The sequence below is a fragment of the Poromitra crassiceps genome (assembly GCF_964638095.1).
Source record: "Poromitra crassiceps genome assembly, chromosome: 7".
Classification (NCBI taxonomy): Eukaryota; Metazoa; Chordata; class Actinopteri; order Beryciformes; family Melamphaidae; genus Poromitra; species Poromitra crassiceps.
The window spans coordinates 35918875-35944362 of record NC_139628.1 but is presented as its reverse complement, the minus strand read 5'-3'; the positions used below and the strand labels follow the sequence as shown (position 1 = coordinate 35944362).

Here is a 25488-nt window from a genome sequence, read left to right as displayed (position 1 = left end):
ACACAAAAACACAAAGAAGCCAAGACAGATGGAAGGGGGTGTTGTTAAGACATCATGTGTGCATGTACAACATGTTGTAGAGTATATTCGATATATGAACTATATCGTCATATACTGTATATCTCATAACATATCCACATATGCATACACTGATGGGGAAAGTGGATAGCATGACAACACAGAGTAACCTGCTAAAAACCATCCTGATCATGTGACCTCACATTCTGTTTCGCTCTACGTAGCAGTCTGGACTCCCAACCGCCCACATCGATTTCAGTGGGCGGGAATACTTGCCTTGACAGACAACTCCTTCAGCCAATCAGCATCGCCAAATCCAATCCAAATCCGCTCGGAAGAACGGTGAAAATGTCTTTCACGCAGAGAAACTCTGCTACGGCATCCTCTCGTTATGCTATTTTTTAATTGTTGTTATTGAGTCTATTTCTGCAATAACTGCTGTGTTTAGTTACGTTAACGTTACCGCTCGTTGCTTCGGGAGCTGCCATTACCGTTTTGCCAGCGGCGTCCTCGATTGGCCGGTTACGTTGTCAATTACGAGGCAGGTGCCTGATTGGCCCCTGTGAACTTTGTGATTTTCTGGAAAATCGCAGAGGGCGGGAGGGAGCACAGACTGAGCCGCTGAACCAAACAGAATGTGAGACCACGTGATCGGGGTGGTTTTACCAGGCTAAACACAGAGACCCACAAACCTTAAACGGAGTAGGAGTGAAAGGGTTAGTTGGGGAGAGGCGGAGGAAAAGTCTACTGTGACTGTCACCCTCCTACAGAGAAGAGACAAACGGCAACAACTTTAAAAGACAGCACATTTATTCAACATTTACTTTGAATCCATTCACGTCGCGCTCACACCTCTGGCAGCGCTGCCGAGGCTGTGATGCCCGTGTCAACGTAGCTCGCCGTTACCGTGAAAAGTGAAGCCGTCTACTCGGAGGATGCACATTTGTTGGTGTGAATTTGATTTGAAATGTACTTATCAAAACCCTATTATTAAACGCTCGCTATTGAGTGGTTGAGTAACACGTTGTTTTGTTGACCCATATGCAACCTCCCACGTCATGTTTTGTGACTGATTGTTGATTGTTACCGAGATGAAAGTCCTTTGCTTTTGCGATGAAGGGCTGTGTAAATAAAGCTGACTTGACGTGACTTTACCAACACCTTCCCAAAAGTTGACTTTGACACTACAACAAACACAACGAACGCAGTCTGGAGGGTAATTGGAAATACCAACCTTGTCCTTGTTTTCCCTGGCTATAGCCGCAGCTCTCTCCTCATTGGAGTCTGTTGTCGATGACTGTTGTGTACAAGAGAGACACAAAAGGTAAACCACTCCAGTCTAGAGCAAACAATCACAGAAATGCATTTCAGACGATTTTCTGTCCTATCTAGAGAGCAAATTCATATTAATTTCCATGTAAACGGACAATGAATGATGCTGCATCATATCATAGCTTAATGCAAAAACTGTAATCCTATAAATATGAATGATTCTAAGTTTAAGCAAAGTCACAAGTCTTCTGAATAACTGAAATCAGTCCCATGCACCGCATGCCTGCAATGGCATCCATAAAAATAAAAAAACCTAAATTGATGGTTTAAAAGAGTTTTTTTTTTTATTATTATTTTAAATAAAGACAAACTTTACAAGTAATGGTATCTATCTAATGGTATCTAACTTTTAAGCTCGGCAAGACGAGACTATGGATTGCCCTTGGTCAGGCACGCGCACACACACACACACGCACACACACACACACGCACACGCACACGCACGCACACACACGCATGCCAAAACACTGATGTACTGAGTGAAAGAGGCTGCCCGGCGCCATATTTCAATCAAAGCTTGACCATTTGTCCCCTAAAAACAGGCTTTAAAAGTTCTAGCAGAAAACTCTGGCACTGTGAAACAGATCTTGTAGTTTATAGATCTTCACATAATAGTATTTATTTAGTCTGTTTTCCCATCTCATTTAGTTGTCTCTTTAAATTGGCAGCGAGAGCCTTGAGACCGTGTTTCAGGGATAATTGGGAAAAATAGGCCTTCAAAGCTGGGGACAGAAGCAGAAAAAAAGCAGTTAAAAGCCTCGACTATGGATTATATGCTTTGCTTGGTACAACAGAGAGATGCAGGCAAGCCCTGAAGTAGAGATAAACATAATGGCAAAATATGCTGCTAGACCAGGAACAGTATTTGCAAAAAGTAGGCAAGAAGGACGCAAGCACACGAGCAGAAATGGGACAAATAGGCTGTCAATATTTTTCATGCTTGGAGGCAGGGGTTTGCCACATAGGACAATACAATGAGTATTATATTGTAAACTTAAGTATAATTGTCTGTGACTGATGGCTAGTCAGGCACTAAATTAATTGCTCTGATGTGGTAAACCTGAATGCAGATTATTATTATTATTATTTCCATCTGTAAATACTGGTTGACCCAGGTCTACAAACACACACATGCAGATTCTCTTTCATATGGTCTTCTTCACTCACTTACGGCAGTTCATAGTTAACACAATTAGCATAGGTCAAAGCACACACAGACACAGACACAGACACAGACACAGACACAGACACAGACACAGACACAGACACGGGGAAGCTTGCTAACCTGGGGGAGGGCAGGTGCTAAGCAGGTCTGATTAGCGCGGCACAGGCTCGACCCGGGGCCGCTATTGAGCTGCAGAAAGGGCAGGGGCGGCTTCTACAAAGCAACACACAGGACCAACAGCTGACAACATGAAGGATATTTAACATGGCGGCTTAACATTGAATCGGAAACCCATCCGGCGGGCGATTGGAGGACGGAAACACCTCGGGTTTTATTCAAATGAGCAGCCATTAAAGCGAGCAGTTTGCTTGCGGAGAGCCGTTAAAAAAGAAAAAAAGAAAAGCAAATCAAAGCACTGGCTCTTTCTCTGAAATAGTTTAACAAAATGTTTCAAAAATCCCTTCGGGCTACCGTGAGATTATTCACTGCTTACAAGGGAAGTATTTGAAACTCTTACAGGGAATCAGCACGGAGGTGTTATTATACTCGCTAGGTGGCCCCCAGTGGCTATATTTAAAAAGAGGCATTACTGACCTGCCTATAGCACTTAAAACGGTATTATACAATCACAATAATATTTCCCAGCTTATTCAGTCCGTTGTGATGAATTCGGGTTGAAAGAAGTGGGCAAAGAAGAGAGTGAGCAAAATACAGATATGGCTATAGGCTATTCAATGGCAGTGAATTTATAGCAAAGTGAAAAGCTGTCCTGTCTGCCTCAAGCACTGCTTTTTATTTTTATTTATTTGTTTTGCCTGCTCCTCTTCTTTGGGTAAACCTCGTCTGTAGCACATTTTGATAAGCCCACTGGCCACTGAGGTGTGAATGCTTTGCTAACTTGCTTTCCTATTGTTCAGCTAATGATGGAGATATTTCTAAGAGAAAGAGCTGAGAAATGAAACTTTAATAAACCCCCTGGTTAAACTGCATAAAAGACCTTTTAGTGTAGGGGAGTGTTGGATGTGTGTGTGTGTTTGGATGTGCGTGTGCGTGCGTGTGTGTGTGTGTGTGTGTGTGTGTGTGTGTGTGTGTGTGTGTGTGTGTGTGTGTGTATATATATATATATACCGGTAGCTGTTTTATGATTGAACAGTAGGGGGTGGTAGAAAAAAAGCCAGAAAAACAGTACAATGATGAAATTGCATGAAATGTGGTATGCATGTCCAGGGAGGCTGTAAGAAGTTTTGTCAACACCTGTGAAAGTGGGCGGGGCCTATGGTGTAATAGCCATGTAAACAGCCGTTACATTACAGAATTTGACGTTATCAACACCAAATGTTGTATAGGCGTCGCTCGCGGGCCTGCCCTGCACAGGATCTGTACTTGTTCATTCCCGGATGGGTCTCCGATCCTAGATTGTCTTTGTTTGCCTCTATACACACAATGATCTGCGGCTGCGTTCCGATCAGGCTGGTAGTTCCCAGCGAAGCGGACTGCACAGGATCCTCGGCTACGTCAAGTCATATGGCTGAATAATACCCCTGTGCAGTCCACTTCGCTGGGAACTACTAGCCGATCGGAACACAGCCAAAGTCTCAGAATGTGTCTAAAAGAAGGAAGGCTCGGCTAGTACTGTGAGAGAAAGACAAACGGGTCAGGACAGGGATGGGCCCGAGAACTACAATACATGATAGATAGCTGATGGAATAAGGGTAAGAGGGAAAGAAACAGAAGGAGTGATTACCTGCCGTGTGCGATGTGGCGTGCACGCTAAAGCAGTGCAGTGTTTCTCTACAACAGGCGAGGAGGCGGGACTATAGACTGACTCAGGCTGAGAAAGCAGTGTATAGGAAGAGAGATGGACGCTTCAGGCAACTCATAATGCAATAACGTCGCATAATGTAATAAAAATGCAATGCCAACTAAGTTATTCCACTGTATGTTGGTTATTACATTAGACAGTGGGCTGCAGTTTTATTCCATAATGTAATCACTTCAACGTGTAATATAATAAGGCACCAGAATCCTTAATAAGTACCTGGGAACTTTATTTTAAGCAGCATATTATTATTTGAGTACCATATCATTAGAAACATTTGATCACATGACCTTGGCCTAACCTAAGTGAAGAAAACATCAGACCGTGTCGATTTAATTGGGTGTGCAGAAGTGCTGCTATCTTAAGGTTAAGTTGGTTAGAATTAAGATACCGTAATTAACTCCTACCCGTCCTCCTGTCTCAGGTGTTCCTCTAGTGATTGGCAATGATGTGGTGTAAATGATTTGTCCCTAAGTAAGGCAGCTAGAGGCATAGACATTTCTTTTGTGTTTTCTTAAAATCAACTCTTGCTTGGTTTCATTTTTTCAAATATTATTCTTTGGTTTTCAAAAGGAATATTAGTTTGTCTGTGTATTATGGCAGTGGGTGCATCAATGAATTCCTAAAAGCAGAATGAATGTACCGTAATCATTTCACTTGAAGATGCTAAGATGCAATCATTTGTAACTTTCGAACTAAACAGGATAAAAACATGGGTTTGGATCATTGCTTCTCAAATTAAATCCTCTATAATTTAAGATGTTTTATTAAATAAAATAAGGGATACATAATAGATATTGATTGACTATATGGCTGCTAGAGTTCTAAGGGGGCTTAATCCTCTGTTGAGGACATACAGTAACGCTAGGTACACCTTGCTATTTGTATGCTGATTGCTGTAATTGGTGATTAGATTTTTCATTGGTACATTTTCATTTGCCAAGAGTCTCTCGCAGCTGGCAAGCATGTTGCAAATAGCTATTTTCACTTGTTTTTAAGTCGCATTATGTGCAGTTATGGCAATACTGTATATGCAGTTCTTACAGTATGAGTGAGCAGAATGTTGAGAAAAGCATGTGGGAATATCTCATAGATGACAACTCATGGAAAATGATTGACTATGAGAGATCTGACACTGGAGCTAGGCCACTGGCAGCCCCAGGCCAGGGGCAGCCCCAGGCCACTGGCAGCCCCAGCAGGAAACTACTTGGTCCTGCTTTGAAGCCTGAGGTACACATTCAAACAACAAGAGATGCGGCCAATAGAGGGATGTTCAAGAGTCACACTTGGATAAAGGTTCAATCCTGCTAATATTTTTCATATGCCACACAAGATAGTTACTGTCATTCTTATAAATAAAGAATTCAAAATTTCCTCTCTTTCTCTAGTTTCAAAAGCAGAACAGCTTGAGCGTTATGTTGCATAATGTCATTTTGAGTTTTGAACGTGCCGTAAGGGGCATGAGCAGGCCCACTAAACCACCTTAGTGAAGACAACTCACCGAGGAGTGAGGAGAGTCACTACTACTACATTACGAGGAAGTTCTTAGCACATGATGCAGTCTCACCCTGGGCCTGTGGATAATACTCTGGACCAAGAAGGAGACAGGGTTTCCGGCCCTGCGTATGGCCTCCACTGCCTCCTCATGACTGGCATCTCTCAGGTCCACTCCATCCACCTGACAGAGAGAGAAGAACAGAAGAAGAAGATCCGGTCAAAGGTGAGAGGAATCTCAATGACGTAGCTTGAACAGTAAATGTCTACATAGTGTTTCTAAATGCCTCTTGGGAGGCTCGCGCATAGTGTCCGACACATGTTACGTCGTAGCCCTGCACGGCCTGCCGCGGCTCAGACAGCGGGAGGAGCCTCGGTGTTCAGGAAATGCAGTTTTCGTTCCAGGCCGAACAGTACCGCTTTTGTCCACAGGCGCCGCAACAATAAACACAAAGTGAGAGTTCCCCCCCTTAGCTGCTTTAAAACTGTTTTACAATATGCACTTTGATATTTGAAGTTTGTTACTCACGGCTTAAATAAGCCTTCGGTCCTTTCGACTCGATCAGAAAATGAGTTTTCTCAAAGGCTTTATTACGGTAAGTTCAAAATGACCTCAAAACCCAAACTCAAAGTTTTCTGAGAAGAACTCCCTGCAGAGCCTGTGGTGGGAAATGTTCCTTACCTCTACGATCCTGTCTCCAGTCTTCAGGGTGCCGTTGCGCCCGGCGGGACTGTCCTCCAGGATGTGCTTGATGAAGATGCCCCTCATCACCTCTCCGTTGCTCAGCCGGCTGCCCATCCCCCGGCCCCCCACGATACTGATGCCCAGGGACTTGCCTGCCTCTCTGAAGAGCTCCACTCTGAAAAGGGTGCCATCATCAGCATACTAGATTTGTACATTTTCCACGTGTGTGTGTGCCTGCGTGCGTGTGTGTGTGCGTGCCTGCGTGCGTGCGTGCGTGTCAAATCTACTGTTCTCATAAGCTTCTTTGAGTCAGTGATTCATGCTTGTGGCCTAGTTGTTTGCTTAAGTTCTCTACAACAGATCTAAAATAATAGGACTGGAATAAAGAAAATTTTGGAACGTCTTTTTATTTGTTGCTTAGACAGAGCCATTGATTTTAAAGTGGCATAAACATGTTGACAAAATCAGATTGGAAGGAGAAGAATACTGGAGATACTGGAACTGTGTCAACTTATTAGCTGTAGTACTCACTTCCTGGGTTGGTTCCAGTTGCTATAAGAGGCACTCTCCTCTCCCTCTCCGTCTTCGCGCTCGGGGAGGTTGGGAATATCTCTAATGAAAGTGAAAAAAGGCCTTGGTTAAACTAGCACATTGAAAAGTTGTGAATCATTCAAAAAAAATTGTCAAGGGGTCATTAAATCAAACTGCTCTTATAAGAAAGCTTCCAATTAATACTCATCCAAGGATTTGGATTTGGACACTTGCTGATATAAAATCAAAAAAGAAGAAGACATTATTGAGGTCATTTTGTCATCTTGGCAAGAACTTATATTACTTATATTAAAAAAGTTATATATTACTGTAAAAGTTATATTACATAAAACGTGGTGACTATGTCCCTCGTCAGTGTCATCCCTTTTAAACAAGGTATCTTCAGGTCAGAAAGCCACATTTCAGACTTTTCAACACCTGTTTAATGCTACCTGGAATTCAATTCATTTAAACCAATATGAAGAAATAAACTTGATAAAAATTGGGAAACACTACCCTGAGCCCATTTCACCCTGAACTAATGAAAGTTGTGATCGAGACTCTGAAATGAATGGACATAAATTATGTTTAGTAAAGCACATAGAATACATTTGTCCTTCTAACCCTGTTCTGTATTATCATAAGTATGATGATCAAAATCTAAGTCTAATAAGTGGAACTAAGGCACTGTAATACTTAAAATTCAACAATTTATATACTTTATTATTTTATTTATTGATATTTTCTCAGACTTTTTAAGGACCTGTGGATACTCTGTTACAAAATGCAGGTTACGGTGGTAGAGTGTGGGGACATACTGAAGGTCTGGGGCAGCTTCTTCAGAGAAGACTTCCAGGCTGGCCTTGTACTCCTCCAGATACTCTGCTGGCACATATGTAATACTGAACACGCACATGCACACGCACACACACACACACACACACACGCACACACACACACACACACACACACACACACACGCACGCATATAAATGGGCCTCAAAGAATCTTCCCGCTGACAGCACTTAGACCATAAGATTTGTCATCATCACTGCTTCTTACCAAAATGTATCCCCCGTTTCTACAAACTCATGACACAGGCGTCAGTTCACCTTGCAAGCAGATATGCCAGTATTCATTATCAAATAATGACACCATCACTTACTAACACATTACAGCAGAAGATAATGCATTCATAAGGAACCAGATATGACAGCGTCAAGACCCTGTTTTTTTTTTACAAAGGAGCCCCTTTTATAGCCGTCTCATTTACATTCCGAAGCTCTCCTGTTTTTCTCCACCCATCCAATTTTGAGTCTATTTCTCAAGCAAATGCATTCTGTCTATCAACGGCCCAAGATGAGACGCCAATGAATTATATATAGGCTCTCAATGTCTAACTATTCAAACCAGATGTTTGTCGTGTTCATAAATGTCAGAGCAAATTATGTTTTCTGCCACCAAATGTGCAACGAATATTTTCTTTTTGGAAAAAAAAAAGAATGCGTTGGAACATTTAGAAGGGCATGTCAATTATGAATTCCTGAGTAGTTCACCAATACAAAATTAAGAAAAGCTGGTTGACAAAATGTGATGTTGACTTGGTAGGCCTATTTGCAAGCAGTTTGTGATTGAGTTGATTGGGAGGAGCACACCAGGACATTTGAGTGAAGCTGACAGATCGTAAACAGATGTCTTGATTTGGTTTTTAAACATGACGGCATGCAGACAGAGGGACATAAATCCCAGTCAAGTGATGAAATGGATGAAGCAATCCATTTGGAATGTCACAACCGTCACAACATGCAGTGTGGGACAACATGCAGAACTTAAAGGAGAAGTTCACCCAAAAATGAAAATAGTCATTATCTACTCACCCCCATGCCGATGGAAGGACAGGTGAAGTTTTTTAGTCCACAAACCCTTCGTGTAGTTTCACAGAAAATAACATAGTTGCAGAATTCTCCTAAACAATTGAATTGGATGGTAAAAAAAAACAAAAAAAAACAGCTAAAACCAGGGTGTAAATTACGCCTTTTCAAGTCAACTTGGAATCTCGGGGCTTCTGGAGACTTGGATTATGCCGGGTGAACAGTATGGAGGCACTTTTTTTCTTAAGTTTGAAAGTTGGTCACCAGCCACTTCAATTATTTAGGAGAATTCTGCAACGGTGTTTTGCTGTGAAACTCCACAAATGTTTTGTGGAGAAAAAACTTCCCCCGTCCTTCCATCAGCATGGGGGTGAGTAGATGATGACTGATTTTTTTTTTGTGTGTGAATTTATCTTTTAAATACTGGTGATTAATATAAAAAAAGTGTTAGTGAGTTAGTCAGTTGATGGTGGGATAGGTAAAAAAAAAATTAAATTCAATCAGGTATTCACTAAAGTAGGCTGTCAAGCCTCAATCACAGAACTTAAAGGGAAAGACAAGAGTGAGTGAGTGAGTGAGTGAGTGAGTGAGTGATGCAGTCAGTTGAGATTTATCCAGATATTATTTTGAACCTGTGTTAAAATGTGCATCTAACCCTTACTGCAAGACAAATTTAAGATATTGTTAATACTAAATCAAATCATATTGAAAATGTTAATAAAACATTTTTCGTTTAAAATGCTACTCCTACAGCACCTTCATCAGCTGTGCTCCAGTGTGAACTGAATAAAATTGCAAATTATCTTTTTTCTGGATAAAACCCTTTTTTTTATCAGACTGCAAGAAAGCCCGGCTGCGGGTGGAGAAAATGACAGGTGGGAAACCAAGATGGCAGCTTTTCACGAGCGCACCACCAGCGTGGAGGTTAGCCATACTCACACATAAAAGGGGCACAGATCATCCTCAGGAGCACAAGCAGATCTAGAATGTGAAGAGTTGGGCTTTTATGAACTGAAGCTAACAAACTGAAGATTAGCTCAGGAAGCAGTTACTTGTAAAATACTATGTCAAATTCTGCCTTTGAGGTAATTTCCCTCAAAGGCAGTTTCTTTATTGATTTATTCTAAATGACTCCTGTTGAAATAACGCAACCAAAAGATAGAAGTTGTTTGCATTGCTTTTATGGATAACTCATTTAGCTATTTCCTATGTGATTATTTGGGTTAACAAAAGCCTGAATAAATTTGAAGTTAATTTGCGAGTTAAACAATTTCCTGCACATCACCCAGCTTGTAGAGAAAGGATGGGGGGGAGAGATCACTATGAGTTCACGTGCATATAAAATAATAAAATTAAACGATTTTCATTAACATGTATTGTTTGCAAGGCTTATAGATTAGCCTCAGTTCAATTAGGCTGGACAACTGTACTAGCTTCTTCGAACAGTAATAGTACAGAAGTGCAAAATATCACTCCATCATTAATTTTTCATGATATCAAAGAAGGACAATCACAAGGCATCTGTCACTACAGGTAGTGCTTGTTTTCCTGCCTCCCTTGATGCTGCCAAAGTCTTTGTACAAAAGAAAATCTCTTTGACTTGAAACGATGGGATGACGGCGGCTCACCCCAGGTCCGGGCCGATGAGAGAGTGCCTGCGGAGCATGGCACGGGCCTGGGCGTTGGACAGCTTGGTGGTGGGCTCCCCGTTGATGGCCAGCATGAGGTCGCCCACCCCCAGACGCCCGTCGCGGCTGATGGAGCCACCGTGGATGATGCTGCGGATCAGCATTCCCAAGCCATCTTTCACAGCGCTCACCGTCATCCCTTTCCGGGTAGATCACAAGGAATTGTCACACATTAACCAGCATTTTGTTTTTTTAAGTTTTAAGTAATCTTTTAGAGGAATCACCGGTGAGTTAATGCTAGGAAGAACCCCTAGTCCTGTTCAATATTTCTTTCTTTGTTGTATTATTATTATTTTGTTATTAGCAGATTTTTCCCCATTTTCTCCCCAATTATACTTGGCCAATTTATCCCCATGCTGCCCTATTGGCTGCCCCGGTCGCTGCTCCACCCTCCGCCGATCTGGGGAGAGCCGAGACTAGCACCATACTTCCTCCGACACATGCGCATTTGCCAGCCGCTTCTCCGGTAGGAAGTAGCACGTGGGAGGATCACGCTATTCCCACCAGTTCCCTTCCACCCGGACCAGAGGCCCCGAGCAACCAGAGGAGGCGCTAGTGCAGCGACCAGTACACATACCCCCAATCCGGCATCCCACCCCTGTATGGACGCCCGACCAAGCCAGAGGTAACACGTGGATACGAACCTGCGACCCTCATGTTGGTAGGCAGGGAATCTACCGATACACTACCCGGACGCCCGTCCTGTTCAATATTTCTAAATTAAACATCTCTCCAATTGTTATACTCTATTTTCAGAAAGCCAAACGTCTATTTTGGCCATTTAGAGACACTTTCAGCAGCTGTTCCAAAAAACCCAATGAGAACAAATGGCACACTGGCACTGCAGAACTACACAGAGTTTCCTTGATCATTTACACCAAAGGGAGCCCGTTTTCATAGGAGAGGTTAGAATTGTGAAACTATCGCTGTGTCAACAAAGTCATCTCCAATTCATTCTCAATGGAGCAACTTGAGAGTGTGACACGATATAGGGTATTTAGAGACTTGCTCATATACATACACCCAAAACAACAACATAACAATAATATACGGTAAGTGTTTGGTTAAAGAGAATATTCTGAACTACTTACATTTGGTGTGTGTGTATGTGTGTGTGTGTGTGTGTATATATATATGTATACACACACACACACACACACACATACACGCACACACACACACACACACACACACACACACACACACACACACACACACACACACACACACACACACACACACATATATATACACACATACATATATATATACACACATACATACATATATATATACCGGTATATACATATACATATATATATACCTATACATTCGACAAGCGAGTAGAAAACAGTACTAAAAATCTGAAATCAGATATTTTCAGCAAGTTTTCAGACAATTTAAAAGTGACAATTTTGTATTCTCCGACCCGGGAGAAGCCCCTTGGGCAGGTTTTTGAAATGCAAATCCCCCCGTAGGCTTTCCAGCAGTGGTATGACCCTTTCAGAGTGGAAAATAGCCAAGATCCTTTCAATCACTTGGCATCAAATCTGCCATTGATGAAACATGACTGAAAGGAAAGGCTGAACTCATTGGCACTTCTGTGAAGGGGAAAATAAATACGACAGTAAAGAAAAGAATGTGAACAATTTAACACAAACCCAGGCTGGAGTTGCCCTTGACAACCGTGATGGTCCTTTCAAAATTGCTCCCCGGGGTGACTGCTTCCTTGCCGTCGTCGTCTTCCGCTGATTCATTCACACCGGCCTCTCCATCCTTGAGGGTGATCATTCAATAGTTATTCATGAAAACAAATTAAAATCTTTAGGCTGCATTCCAAACAATGCATGGCTCTCTAGAGGCAAGTTAGGTTGCAGAGGATTGGCGGGGACGAGGGAATTGATTCATCTAATGTTTAAAATGAGTCTCATATCTGAGTTTAGACCTTCCTTGGGTGGATTTATGAAAGTTAATTTAAAAGAAGGTCAAGGATGATTATTTTGTAGTCTGTTAAAATGCACCTTGAAAGATCTGTGAAGTTGAATACATTTGCAGTTAGTTTACTCAGCCATCAATCAAAACTGAATACTAATTAAATCCTTCCCTTCCAATTGATAGGTTCTAATGAGATGCTTTTACCTTCATCGAGACCTTTATTTCTCCATCGTCTCCAAAAGAGATGGTGGGCTCCATCTGGAAGTGGAGCGACTCCAGTGGTTCCTCCTCAACATTAGATTGCGCCCCTATTTCAGCAAATGGGCTGTAGGAGTTTGCGCAATCCACTGGTTCCGCCTGGCTCGAGTGCTGCACGAGGTACTGATCATCAGAACTGCTTAGTATCGTATTAACTGCTCGGGCGTGACCTCTTAAACTGGAAGGGGTGAAAGGGGCCGACTTCTCCGGAGAAAAGGGTTCGGTGTCGTCCAGAAATCCCGACGCCACTCCGAAGCCGGCGTGCTCGTCCAACAAGTCCAGGCGAGATGCCAGCTAGGATCAAAACAAACCACAGCAAACAAACTCATGTCACACTCTGTTAGGTCCACAATTGCCCAACTGGGGGGGGGGGGGGGGGGGGGGGGGGGATTTCATCTCGCACACTCACCCTTCTGCACCCCTTGTGAGCCCCAGGAGGTCCCAGAAGATCATCAAGGACACAAACCACCCGCATAACAGCCTGTTCTCCCTGCTGACCTCAGGGAGAAGATACAGGGTCCCGAAAGCACGCACAAGCCGCTTGCAGGACGGTTTCTTTCGACGGGTAGGAGAGCTGCATAATTTTTTTGTTTTGCAGATTTCCCTTTTAAGAGGGAAGCCTGCCTCCAGTATTCCATAATTAATAAGCCCCCATCAAATGCCCCAGGTTTATGACCTGTCCTGCATTTGTCCCTCTATGCTACCTCCACTAAGTATAAAACTTTAGGGTGGCTCTTACATTTTAAATTATGCAAGTTGTGAGTTTTGGGCAAAAAGTAAAGCATAGAAATACCCTTAGTGGAACAGTTTGATTGCCCTTTGTCCACGCTCCTCATAATTTAATATCCTCTTGGAAAGTTGTGCTCAATCTGAAGCATTTTCCTGCACGCAGAGCGACGACAAGGTCTGTAGCAATTTCGCCTGTCATGTAGCAACAAAGTCAGTGATGTTGTTCCTGCCTTAAAATAGCATTCCCCATGACATTTAGGGTCACTACAAAAGTAATCAAAGATTAATGATCACATGCTGGATCCTGTATATTTATATTTCATTGTGACAAAGGGCAAGAGCTGTTGATGTGACATTTATGAAGTGAGGGAATAATTTCCAATCGTGCTTTTGATTTCAATTGTCCGTGTGTCGGTCTATTATGGTACATACATAACATGGTTGCCTACCTTAGGCGTGGATGAGTGCAGGTAATCCAGGTCTGCGCTGCAGGCGCTACCATGGAGAGCGATCATGGATGCCTGGAAAGTGTCGTCGTCGAGCCCAGAGTAACTATGCTCCAGCACCTTCTCGTCAGACAGGTCTGCTTCATTGCTGTCAATCTGTGACAAGGGATGCAAGTATAAGCAAGTAGGATACCAAACTGTCCTTCTTATCACTGGGCATTGAGGTGCACTATCCAATCACGGATAGCTGTACTGATGCGATGCTCTGACACCAATGTCACTATTAATGTTGAATTTAGAACAAGAGAGGATTGGTCAAGGAAAGAAACCACGTTCCATGTGTTTATGGGGAGGAGCAAAGAGAGCAGTGAAAAGGAGGGGCAACTGAGAATTACTTGCTATCTGCAATCCTATACAAAATGTTGACTAGCAGGCAACATTTTAGAGATATAAGAGCTAACACCATTTAGAAGTCATTACTTTATGTCGGTGATGGAAGAAAAATCAGGAAATGCTAATTTTATTTTGCACCTAAAGTACTCTCTAGTCATAAATAATTGCATTTGTTTCTGTATGAAGTGTATTTTCAGATTGCTCACTTGTATCTGAAACGCTCCCTTGTTGCCAGTAAACAAAGAAAAGGGAAAGAATGGCGTCTCTCTTGGTATATTAATACAGTATGAATGTCCCTGACACCGAATTCCCGTCAAGAATAGATTAATCAAAGACAGACCATTTTCAATGATTTGCCTACAGGGAGGGGGGCAGTGTGGTGGATAGTGGCAAGGTTGGTGAAAACAACGTGCTGTCATGTACAACTCTGTTGGAACTTTTAGCAGAGTTGGGAGCAGGGTAAACAAAAATGAGACATACCGGTAATTACTCAAAGAATAAACCATGATGATTCTGTGGGCCCAACCAATAAATAATTGATACTTGTCAGATTACTGTCCAATCTGAATTTTAAATGCCCTCTCGCTACCCGATATTAGTGACCAGTCCTCTCTTGGTGACAATAAGGCAAAAAGAAGCAATGATTAACGATCCCCCCCCCCCCCCATCCCCCCAATCTCAAATGATGTTCTGACCCCCAGATTGATTGGTCTGTTTCCCCCAAAGGCTAACTGACCAATGCAGGCTCTGCTCGGTAAAGGATGGCCTCGGTCACTCCTTCCTCCTCTCTTTCTCCAACCAACATATTGGTGAAGAGAAGTGAATGCATGGCTGCTGCTGCTGATGATGGACTTTCCTGCTCATCATATGGGTGTGCAGAGAGGGAATATCCACATATTGCCTAGGAAAGTGGAGAAATTCCTTCAGTGCCTCCAGGTAGGACTTAACATATATTATTTTATTCGATTTATTTATAATTTTTTTAGTGGACTAAATCAAGTAAAGATTTGTTAAGTAGGGAACAAGGAGATTTGATCATTTCTTTCCGAATCTTTTCAACTAGTGTTGCGTAATGAGCTTGGTACATCCGGTCTCAAGTAAAGAAACGATCTTGAAAAGTATCACATATTTCTCAGTATGGAAACTAACTCCCAACAGAAAGGCGCTCGCGGTTCCAAATGTATGCTTTGGAAAAGGACGCTCTGATATTGATTTCATGTAGCATGCAGTCCAAACAGATCATCGGGGAAGCAAGCGGCGGGTTACACTTGTCGGACTCCATTTTGAAAGGTGATAGGACTAAATCCCCCCTCAGAAGCACCTTCCACATCCTGCAGGTGAGTGGGATAACTCCACAGAGGCTTTCCTACAACTCACTAATACAAACCGCTAACCTCGGCAGCCATGAGGTCTCACTGTGTAATCCAATGGCCGATCCAATCCGAGAGAAACGCCGCTCGAAAAAGATGAACAAACGCAAGCGTTTTTTTCTACCAGAAAAGACATTTCTTCTCACAAAGAGTACAGATGCCCGGAGGAAGGAACACGCTGTCGGACACACCCGATATCTTCTCGACAGGTGCCCCGATGTGTTTAAATGTGCAAGGAAGGTCTACGCTCTCTGAAACTTCAATGATGAAGTCATACCAAACAAAGGCCAGCGAGTATTCTCGGCTGCTAGCCTCTGGGTGAAGAATGGTGAGTGGAATGCTAAACCATGCCACCTAACTGCACTGTCTTTCCTGCATAAAAAATTCAAGCCCTTGTAAGATGAACCCTCATTATGGACACAAGGTTGCGTCGTATAAAGACTGCTCCAGCCAGCCCACACCCACACACACACACACACACACATGCAATATGCACAAACACACACGAAAGAACACACAGCATTAACAAAAGCAATACATATAAAAACTACGTAAGCACAATAGAAATGCACACAGTCATCACTCTACCCCCCTAGTCCCATTACACCGCACATCCAGACTCACACACACGAGCAAAGATAGAAAAATAAACACCCTCTGCACCCCCCCCCGACGAAAATAATGATAATAATAATCTGTGCTTACAGGCAGCGGTTTGGACACTCCTATCTGGACCGTGCCGAGCTGGGCCCCCTTCAGGGCCTGCACGGCATCCTCCAGGCTGGCGTTCTGCAGGTTAGTGGTGTTGACGAACATGAGACGGTCTCCTGGCAGCAGCCCGCCGTCCACCTCCGCCACGCCGCCGGGAACCAGAGAGCGAATCACGATCACCGTCTTGGCAGGGTCCATCGGATCCTGCGGCGGAGCGGAGTCAGTGAGGTTAGCGCGCAGAACTGAGGAGGCCAGCGGGTAAACGGAATGACACAGCCTTAAACCCAAGTGAAATTTGGCACTTTGGTGTGCGTGGTATGTCTCTTTCTGGGTGAACTTATTTTATGAATGTAAAAAAACAAAAAGCTATTATGCACAATACTTTCTGATAAAAGCCTACCAGAATTCCCCAGTCAAAATTCCCACCTGATAGTCCAGAATGCTGAATCCCAATCCCCCTTCTCCCTTCTCCAGCTCGATATTCTGGATCTCCGACTCCCACATGGCCAAAGGAGATCCGAGTGCTTCCTCTGTCACATTATCCTGCGCCACCGCTGCCGTTTGCACATCGGAGTCTTCGGGAACCAGGAAACTGCCAAGGTCTATTTGTTTCTGCAGAGTCAAAGCCCCAAACCTCAGTGTTGCAGCATGCATTCCTCATTTTATTCCCAACCCCATAGACTGCTCCCCTCTCGGTGTGTTTCATACGTTCCTGGCAGGAGATAAAAGGCAAACGTCTGTGGGATGCGAGGGCCTCAGTATGTTATCACAGATGAAACCCTTCTACATTGGGACGCTGCGTTTGAAGTCTTGTATCTCTTGTAAAAAAAAGATGCCTTTCTTTCTCTCCCAATTGTACTTAGCCAATTTACCCTGGCTAAGCGGGCCATCTGACGATCTGTGGAGGGTGTAGACTCTCACGTGCCTCCTCCGGTACATGTGGAGTCGCCAGCCGTTTCTTTTCACCTGACAGTGAGGAGTTTCACTGGCAGGACATAGTGCGTGCAGAGGGACATGTTATGCGCCCGGACCGACCAGAGGAGGTGCTAGTGCAGCGACCAGGACCCAAAACCTTGTCCGGCTTCCCACCCGCAGACACGGCCAATTGTGTCTGTACTGTAGGGATGCCCGACTATTAGCCGGCATTAGGGGGCGCGAACCTGCAGCCCTCGTGTTGGTAGGCGAGGGAATAGAGCGCTACATCACCCGGGCGCTCATCTCTTGTAAATGTTGTAGGTTACTGCTGTTGAGGTATTACTAGCTGGATAGGTGTTAATACACTTTCAGCCTCTCTGCTTATCACTAAGACTTAATCCATCATGTTTGACAATGTGGAAAGCCAAAGGAGCGACTGACAGCCTGGGCTCAGCTAATAATGGTTGATGTTGTGATGCAGGAGGAGGAGGGCTTAATAATATTTCTCTCCAATCATATCCACTGGCTGATATGCAGGGGCGGGGAAACATTTTCCATGATGCATTACCGCATGTCAAGGAGATGCAGGGAATTTCCCGCTGTAATTGTATGCAACATCTGCTGCAATGCTGTGCGAGCAATGCCCCGCCTGCATAATTAGCCATAAGAACCTAATTATTCAAGCACTTTTACTGGATTTTCACTTTGTTTCAAACATATCAAGCAATCATCTTTAAATACGCTGTAGCCCAATTCTCAGGGATTGAGTTATGAAAATTCTACCATGTCCCAATAATTTTTTTTTAAATCTCTGTAATCATTTTGCAGAACTTTGTGTATCAATGAGGTACCTTCACTGCAGCGCTTGTGGACAAATCTTCCGACTCTGGTTGGGCAGCATCCATGTCAGTCTGCAGGTGAGGGGCGGGCCTACAGCAAGCCATGTACACACACAGCGGAAGCTCCTTTAAGATGCTCACTACTTCCTTGTGGCTCTCACCAATCAGGGATATGCCATTGACCTGAGAGGGGAGAAAGGTATACTTCAATCATAAATGTAGGTATCTTTGTGTGGTATATGCATGTGCAATATCAAATTTATTATTCTTTTTTATTTTCCAATAAGAAGAGAAGTACAGAAAAAACAGCAGTAACATTGCAATACAAGTTCCAGCAGTACACATCTGTCTCTGTCTCTGTCTCTGTCTCTGTCTCTGTCTCTGTCCCCACCCCCCCCCCCCACACACACTTCATCTAATTACCCTCCCCCCTAAGTGGCGGCTGACCACCTCCCCACCCCACCCTAATAAGATCTTAATGTTGTAGGATTATAGATTACACAGGTGGTTACACAGATATGCAGGTGAGTACACAGAATACAATGGTCCAAAATAAAAGAAGAAATAATAAACAATAGATGGATGACAGTGAACTTGGATTGAACATAGTTCCCTAGTCAATCACTCACGATAGATTCTTAATCACTGGAGCAGTAGAGGCCCAAGCTTGTAGTGTTTTCTGACTAGCGCAGTGCATTCTGGCTACAGACAGCTCCATGTAGAGCATACTCAAAAATAATTGTAGTAGCCACTGGGTACCAGTGAGGGTGTGTGGAGGCTTCCAACGCAGAGCTAGCATTTTTTTAATTTTAGCTGCTGTTAGCCCAACAAGTAAACTGCAAGTATGGGAAGATGATAAGTTTACTGAAGAGGTATCATTTAAAAGTGGCATCCTGGGACAACAAGGAATGTCTGTTTCCAATATATCAGATAACGTGGAAGCTACCAGACTCGGAGTAGGATACCCTCTGTGTAGGAGTTTGATCAAATTAATTATTCTTAAGCATGATTGTCCAATGAACAAATTATATTCTAAAGAGATTGAGATGCAGTGCAGGTGGGCTTCCTCTGATTGCCTCCTTGGCTGTGGGTGCTCAGTTACAATAGATACTTGTAATAATAATAATAATAATAATAATAATTGATTGGATTTATATAGCGCCTTTCTAGATACTCAAAGTGCTTCACATATCAGGGGAGGGAGGGGGGGGGGAACTCAACTCATCCACCACCGAAAAGAGCCACTCTATGATGCCATTTCCACTTAATGAGCTGCTCTTTTCTACATAATTTTCTAAATACATTTAGAAAATCTAACTTCTGCAAATATGAACGGCAAATGAAATCAACATTTTTTGGGGTGATTTCTTCTTAGTGACCTCAAGCAGTTCGTCTCCGCTGAAGAGCTTGCCACAGCGACCGACGGGTCCTTCGGGCAGGACGGAGCGGATGTAATGATGTCCGCTGTTGGCTTCCAGACTGATCCCCAGGCCACTGTTCTCACTGAACTTCTCCACCTGAGCCACCTGGCATGAGGACGAGGGGTCACATCAGGTCAAGGGGTCACGTCAGTTGGCACGTGAAAAGGAATGTTTTGTCAAGTGTTATTGCGGTATTTTAACTACTAATCTGCTGATGACTCAAGCCGTTCTGCTCATGCTACTCTTCCCTTTAAGATACCAGATTTGTGTCATCTCATTATCAGTTGACAGGTTTACCATCATGAAACCGTTGCCTGGCAACTAAGCTCTCATGAACGCAATTTGCGGCATGAGAAAATAGGAAATCATTTTTGAAAAGAAGACTTACTACAACTTCATTACTGGGACCCAGAATCTCCTGCCACTTCTCCATTAGTTCTTGCTCTTCAAAGGCTGTTACTTTGATCCCTTGAAAAACACAAGATACAGCAATCACTTCAAAACACAAAATAATGTAAATTATGTGATAAACCCCCCTCGCTGCCTGTAATGCAACCTAACCTAACTTCCTAACTATTGGAAAAGTACTTAAGATGTTGAGGGGTGCGATGGCCCACATCAAAGAAGCATTCATCTGCCCATATTTCAAATAAAGAAATCACTGCGATGTCTGGAAGACTACAAACCATCTCAGCATTTCATGCCTTTTCTCAGGGTGTGGTGGTCTGATCCTGACAACAATCGCCCGTATCTGTCAGATTTGTACCCGGTATCTCTGCTGGTGTGCTTAATAATAAAGGAGCCCAGGCTCTTACCATCTCTGTCCTCTGCGAGATGATCCTTGACATCAGATCCTTCACTATTTGACTGGAGCTGCTTCTCTGTAAATGGGATGAACAGTTAAGACAGACAGAAGCATGCAGTGACACAGACAGAGATGAACAGTTAAGACAGACAGAAGCATGCAGTGACACAGACACAAATGTGCACCAACAAATACATGCAGACTGCATGTCCACCTCCACCACACACACACACATGCTGACAGAACATACATCATAACATACATCAAAGCTTTGAGTACATACTGTACATACGCTATCGGAAAACACTCTCCAATGCCAGCGCTACTGTGGGTATTATGTGTTCTGCTAAGCACCGCATCACGTGTGTAGATGTAATTACTGCTGGCTCAATTACAGACTTCATTGAGTTCAACATCTCAACTAGGGATGCAAATTTGAATTTCCTTAATTGATTAATTGGCCATATAACGATCAATTAATCATTCTATAAAAAACTGCTTTTGACATACAAAATACCTGTCTTTAGGCCTATACTACTCAATAAGTAAATCTATGAACCAAACGTCCTGTACTAGCTGTCATTGTGCTTGTAAACGTGCTGTATTTCAACATTGTATTACAATGTTTACAGTGAATACTGTCGTCTTTTTGGGTGTAATGCTCCTACCCTGGACTTTTTGTCACCCATATCTGGCACATTGAAGTCAGGACACTATCTGTGCTGATTTGATGGCATGGCCCCACCCCATTATAACTGCGTTCAATGGCATCATAGTTCTGATGCCATATTGGACACTATTTGTAAGCAATACTGGATGTGAGTGGAGTGGAATTGGTTTAATATGTGAGTGGAGAAGCTTTACTTTCCCAAACAGCATCATACACAAACACCTCTTTTACTACGCCGATTAAGATTGATTTAAATTTGTCGTTTGGAGTCATATTTATCTCCCTTCACTGCGTCTCTGAGGCCCGTGTTTGAGCTACAGTCACACATCAAATGGTGCGATTTCTGACAGGACGACGAGTTAGCGAGGGATGCTCCATCCTCCATCCTCATTAGATACACTCTCTGCTTTATCCTGATTACCTTGAGCAGCCTCCTCGCTCTTCTCGCTCTCCAGCTCCAGCTCTGTCAAGACAGGAGTGGCGGCGGTGGGGATGGGGATGGGGATGGCGGTGTCGGGGGGTAGGAGGGCGATGGCGGGGGCCGCGGCGGGGGCGACCTCCTCGGGCCGGAAGCCCCGTCGGACCAGCTTGAGGTGAACCACCTGGCCCGTGTGTCGGAGGACTTCCACCGCCTGCTGGTTGGTGTAGCCCTGGATGTTTACACCGTCGACCTGCAGGGGGCGACCATTGTGTGTGTGTGTGTGTGCTGCTGGATTAAACGGGTGGGGGCGGAACAGCTTGCGTAGACATTCTGAGAGTGCTGAATTGCTATCTATATTCATGGTTGACAGAGGTGAAATTGAAATTAGATTGATCTAAGTGATTATAAACAACTGAGAGAAACACTAGCAGGCATACACAGAAACAGAGTGCAGCATGTGTGCATTCCCATCTGTTTTCACTTGTGTTGACTTGTATAGGAACTGCATATGTTTGAATAATTCAGATTAATGTCGACAGTCCATTAAGTGTTGTATTAAGTTCTTACGTTTCGTCCTGAAGTCACATTAGCATTTAAAAGTCTCAGTATTATGTCTAGCACAGAAGCTCAAGCACACACTCTCTCTCTCACACACACACACACACGCAGCCTGAGTCAAATAAAGAGTTTATAAGAAGTTTATAAAACACAGAACAAGATGTAATCAAGTTCCAAAAGATGCAAGGATTACACAAGTTTTAACTTCATTGCAAATGTGCTGCAGTAATGAAACAAATAAGTAAATTGCAGTGTTTTAATTCCCATTTTTACGCACACGGTCACATGTAAAACCCCTTCATGAACTGTCAGCTCATTCTGAATGATTCAAAATGATGCGTCTTATAATTGAGCCAATGGCTGAATGAATAAATGGGATTTCTAAAATAGATCGTATGAAACACACTTGACTTTACGCCACTTAAGAGATATGCAGTAGTGATAGCTTAAGAGAGATGCAGTAGTGATAGCTTAAGAGAGATGCAGTAGTGATAGCTTAAGAGAGATACAGTAGTGATAGTTTAAGAGAGATGCAGTAGTGATAGTTTAAGAGAGATGCAGTAGTGATAGCTTAAGAGAGATGCAGTAGTGATAGCTTAAGAGAGATGCAGTAGTGATAGTTTATGAGAGATGCAGTAGTGATAGTTTAAGAGATACAGTAGTGATAGCTTAAGAGAGATGCAGTAGTGATAGTTTAAGAGATACAGTAGTGATAGCTTAAGAGAGATGCAGTAGTGATAGTTTAAGAGAGATGCAGTAGTGATATCTTAAGAGAGATGCAGTAGTGATAGCTTAAGAGAGATACAGTAGTGATAGCTTAAGAGAGATGCAGTAGTGTTAGTTTAAGAGAGATGCAGTAGTGATAGCTTAAGAGAGATGCAGTAGTGATAGCTTAAGAGAGATACAGTAGTGATAGTTTAAGAGAGATACAGTAGTGATAGTTTAAGAGAGATGCAGTAGTGATAGTTTAAGAGAGATGCAGTAGTGATAGCTTAAGAGAGATGCAGTAGTGATAGCTTAAGAGAGATGCAGTAGTGATAGCTTAAGAGAGATGCAGTAGTGATAGCTTAAGAGAGATGCAGTAGTGATAGCTTAAGAGAGATGCAGTAGTGATAGTTTAAGAGAGATGCAGTAGTGATAGCTTAAGAGAGATGCAGTAGTGATATCTTAAGAGAGATGCAGTAGTGATAGCTTAAGAGAGATGCAGTAGTGATAGCTTAAGAGAGATGCAGTAGTGATAGCTTAAGAGAGATGCAGTAGTGATAGCTTAAGAGAGACGCAGTAGTAATAGCTTAAGAGAGATGCAGTAGTGATAGCTTAAGAGAGATGCAGTAGTGATAGCTTAAGAGAGATGCAGTAGTGATAGCTTAAGAGAGATGCAGTAGTGATAGTTTAAGAGAGATGCAGTAGTGATAGCTTAAGAGAGATGCAGTAGTGATAGCTTAAGAGAGATGCAGTAGTGATAGCTTAAGAGAGATACAGTAGTGATAGTTTAAGAGAGATGCAGTAGTGATAACTTAAGAGAGATACAGTAGTGATAGTTTAAGAGAGATGCAGTAGTGATAGCTTTAGAGAGATGCAGTAGTGATAGTTTAAGAGAGATGCAGTAGTGATAGCTTAAGAGAGATGCAGTAGTGTTAGTTTAAGAGAGATGCAGTAGTGATAGTTTAAGAGAGATGCAGTAGTGGTAGCTTAAGAGAGATGCAGTAGTGATAGTTTAAGAGAGATGCAGTAGTGATAGTTTAAGAGAGATGCAGTAGTGGTAGTTTAAGAGAGATGCAGTAGTGATAGTTTAAGAGAGATGCAGTAGTGATAGTTTAAGAGAGATGCAGTAGTGATAGCTTAACAGAGATGCAGTAGTGATAGCAAAAATTGAGCGTAATTGAAGGCACTCACAGCGATGATCTGATCTCCCACGTGAATACGGCCGTCTTGCTCCACAGCACTATCTTTGGTTATGCTCTTAACGAAAATACCTGACGGCTCTGAAAAGTAAGAAGACAAATTTAAAGAAAGACAGCCATGAAATGAGACATCAAACGAGACATAATATTCTTGATGTCAAAAAAATGCTTTCATTTGACATTAAAACGGGTTAAGCATGTTTCAAATGTCACATAATTCATAAACAATAATTTGCCAAGCTTGAATAATAAAGAGGCGTTCGACTTTGAATTCAGAATATAGAATACTTCTCAGAAAGAACATGTGTGTGTGGAGTGCAGATTTAAGAGGACTCCAGTATGTTGAATTGTCATAAGAAGTATTCTACGTTATATTATTATATTATATAATATTATATTATATATATATATATATATATATATATATATATATATATATATATATATATATATATTAGAAGCCATGCCCATAGTTTCATAGCAGGATGAAGCATGAATGAAGTGTCACAGTTTAAAAACCTACAAAGTTAAAACATATTCCGAAGTTAACATAAACGTACTGTATATTTTGTGGATTGATCGAAATACATGCGAAACACAACTCGTGCTCTATAATGGCTGATGCAGCACATTACAGGACACATGCATTCATGTAACACATGATTTGGAACTTTTCATTTGATGCTGATCTAATCGTACTAGGGGCAGATCTGTTATCGCTCACCTAGATTCTTATCTCCAACGTAGCCGGCAATGGTGATGCCCAATCCCTGGGCGTTCTTGGTCAGCCTCACCTCAAAGGCTTCAGCCTCCTCTTCCTCATAGTCCTCATAAAGAGAGAGACATGGGAATGACAGGTAAACATCAACCGATTACCAAGTCACAGTAAAGGCTGGCTGATATGGCAAATAAAATAAAATAAAAGACAAGTGATAGCCACTTGTGTTACCAAACTTCCCCACATGATCATCACACTCATTCCCAAACTTTATATGTCCCCTGAATACTATGATTAAAGGAACAGTTCACCCAAAAATAAAAAATGATGTCATTATCTACTCATGGATGGAAGGTCGGGTGAAGTTTTTTAGTCCAGAAAACAGTCCTGGAGTTTCACAGGAAGAGAGTCACACATTTTCCTAAACAATTGAAGAGGATGGTGACTAGCTTTCAAACAAAACAAAGAGAGATAGAGAGAGAGGGGGGGGAGGGGAGGATGCTCCATACTGCTCGTCTGGCATAATCCAAGTCTCCACAAGCCCCGAGATCCCAAGTTGACTGGAAAAGACGTCATTTACACCCTGTTTTGTGAAAGTGAAAACGTGACTTTCAGCTCAGGGCTACAGTGAAGATTTTGGCTAAAAACAGGGTATAAATGACGAGCAGTATGGAGCCTTGTTGTAACATTTGACAGCTAGTCACATCCACTTCATATGTTTAGGAGAATGCTACAGCGGTGTTTTGCTGTGAAACTACAGGACTGTTTTGTGGTCTAAAAAAAAAAACCCAC

General features: G+C 42.7%; 1 protein-coding gene across 1 annotated transcript in view; it reads right to left on the bottom strand.

The window, feature by feature from the left end:
- Positions 1-25488, bottom strand: part of LOC310779575 (multiple PDZ domain protein-like) — a 68144-nt gene that overhangs the window by 21797 nt on the left and 20859 nt on the right. The window contains 23 exon segments of the mRNA XM_083640101.1: positions 711-782; positions 1253-1315; positions 4260-4346; positions 5902-6012; positions 6511-6688; positions 7045-7125; positions 7840-7864; positions 7867-7946; positions 9855-9896; positions 10544-10742; positions 12265-12379; positions 12743-13090; positions 13975-14127; positions 15101-15265; positions 16440-16649; positions 16872-17057; positions 18212-18382; positions 19579-19725; positions 20009-20088; positions 20436-20501; positions 21496-21766; positions 23971-24059; positions 24703-24805. Of these exon segments, the coding sequence (XP_083496227.1) occupies positions 711-782; positions 1253-1315; positions 4260-4346; positions 5902-6012; positions 6511-6688; positions 7045-7125; positions 7840-7864; positions 7867-7946; positions 9855-9896; positions 10544-10742; positions 12265-12379; positions 12743-13090; positions 13975-14127; positions 15101-15265; positions 16440-16649; positions 16872-17057; positions 18212-18382; positions 19579-19725; positions 20009-20088; positions 20436-20501; positions 21496-21766; positions 23971-24059; positions 24703-24805 (3042 nt within the window).